At 50.7% G+C, this 2,122-nt stretch overlaps 1 protein-coding gene across 1 annotated transcript in view; it reads right to left on the minus strand.

Annotated features, from left to right (window-relative positions):
• The window catches only part of CFAP43 (cilia and flagella associated protein 43), a 46,197-nt gene extending 44,547 nt beyond the window's left edge, over positions 1-1,650 (minus strand). Inside the window, exon 1 of the mRNA XM_010007926.1 lies at positions 1,460-1,650. Within this exon, the coding sequence (XP_010006228.1) occupies positions 1,460-1,650 (191 nt within the window). The remainder of the gene's footprint in view (positions 1-1,459) is intronic.
• Between the last annotated feature and the right edge of the window lie 472 nt (positions 1,651-2,122).

The raw sequence follows: 2,122 nt of genomic DNA on the forward strand, positions 1-2,122 counted from the left end.
GGGCGGCGCCGGCGGGCGGGCGGCACTTAAAGGGCCAGCGGCCCTGGGGGGGCGTGGGTGCAGGTTCTGGTTTGGCAGCAGAGCGAGAGTCTCCAAGTCTTTTAAAAGCAGAGTTAGCAGTAACGTTTCCTTTTCACTTCCCTACAGGGTGGAACGTTATTTATAGCGTCTCACCCGTGTTGGCATGTTGTTATTTGTCTGTACGGGGGCGCCGGGTGATTTTGCAGCCCTGCAAATGCGCAGCACCCTGGGGCCCGCCTGCCCAGCGGCAGCAGGACAAGCCCGCACCTCCCCTCCTGCTGCCGGGGTTGCTCTGTCTGCTGTGCGAAACCAAGGGGGGAGGAGGAACTGGGTTTATTTTTCCACGGTGCCTTGGAGGGGTTATTGCAGCACGTGGGTTTTGCAATGCTGCTTTGGGCTCCTGTGAATCAACAGGCTGCCTGTTCATCGCTAAAAGAAACTCCAAATTCTTCTTATTTTTTTCATGACCCGAGACTTTGCTGGATCTTTCCTAATGGCAGGTGCTCAGATGAATGAGAAACGTGTCCTCTAATACAGATATTTTATCTGCAGGAGAATTTTTTTTGTTGGCAAAGGGCACCTTTTGTATGGTTTCTGTTTGCCCAGGGCATGGAGAACTTGGGCAATGAGCTGCCACTCCCTTTCTGCTGAGCCTCTTACTAATTACATAAACAAACAGCAATGACTTGACAAAAAAATCATGTTGTTCTTCTGTTTAAATTGACGACGGTGTCAAGTTCATGGTCCCTTTATTAGCGGCCTTCTCAGTGTTTGTCTGCAGGAGACATCACTACAGAAACCGCTGGCCTTTGTGACATGATGCCTTGCACCCAACTCCAGTGACAAAAGTAAACCCAAAATCATGAAAGGGCAAAACTTCCCCACTGCGTGAATATGGATCTGCTAGAGGGACTGAAGAAGCTCCGATTCCTGTGGGGTAGAAGGTCTGGCCCCTGTGGAGGGAGGAGGCAGCGAGGGGAGAAGATCTGTTACCATTTTAAGATAGTTCCCAAAATGCAGCCAAGGAGGCCACATTTAGGAAGGAGACATTGTTACTTATTGCAGCTTTGCACAAAGCTGGGTTCTTGGTGCCTCCTCGCAAATCAAGCACCCTAAATGAGATTTCTCACGGCGTATTCATACACAAAACGATAAAGTTAGTAAGCGCCCAAGTCCATCCTCCTTATAGTGATTGGTTAGTGATTTACATATAATTACAATATGGTTACATCACTATTTCTACTATCACTCAGACTCAGGGGAAGGGTCTTCACTTTGGCAGGGACCTTTTTGAACTTGAGGTGTGATTTTTAGGATTTTAATGACATTATAATGAGCTCATTTCACCTAAAGAACACAGCATCTCAAGTTCTGTGGCTCCACTGACCCAAGACTGGTTAAGCTGTCAATCTTCTTGTTTTTGGTTCTTCTTTGTCACCTCCTGCGTTCCTTAGCTCCAATTATCCATACAGACCTCAGAGTCTGCCAAGTTAGTGATTCACATGAGACACCCTCAAGACCTTTTGGCCTAGTTATTCCAGGATGTCCTTGCTCATTGCTGGCTGTGGTACCACTAATTATGTGCCTCTCTGACTGCAATTTTAACTTGTGTATAGATACCGTGTACATCCTACGCAAAACAATCACATTATTCTGAATTTCAGCGTTATTTCCCAGCGGAGGGCGGCCTGCGGCCCCACAGGCTGCTGGTGGCACGGCTTGAAAACAAACAAACCCAACCAGGTGTATGGGGTGGAGTTTTGCCACAGGTTTTCCCGTTTAACAGTGCCAGCTGGGGCGGGTTACGCTGCAGGTGTGAAGAAGAGAGGAATAAGAGCAGTGTGTGTCCGAGGGAGCTCGTTGGTGTTGCCTGTGGGGAGGACTCGAGGATTGGCTGGAAGTGGAGGGGGGTACACGGTGCTCTCCTGACCCAAATCTAAGCACTGCTCCCTCCGTGGGCTCCAGCCACCCGGGGCAGGGAGGCGGGCACACAGGCCTGGGCAGGAGGGAAGGGGGGCGGGCACACACACACACACAGACACACAGACACAGACACACACAGGCCCGGACAGGCCGTGGGGCCGGCCCGGCAGCGCCGCGG

This window comes from Chaetura pelagica, unplaced genomic scaffold (genome assembly GCF_000747805.2).
Source record: "Chaetura pelagica isolate M959 unplaced genomic scaffold, ChaPel_1.0 scaffold531, whole genome shotgun sequence".
Taxonomy (NCBI): Eukaryota; Metazoa; Chordata; class Aves; order Apodiformes; family Apodidae; genus Chaetura; species Chaetura pelagica.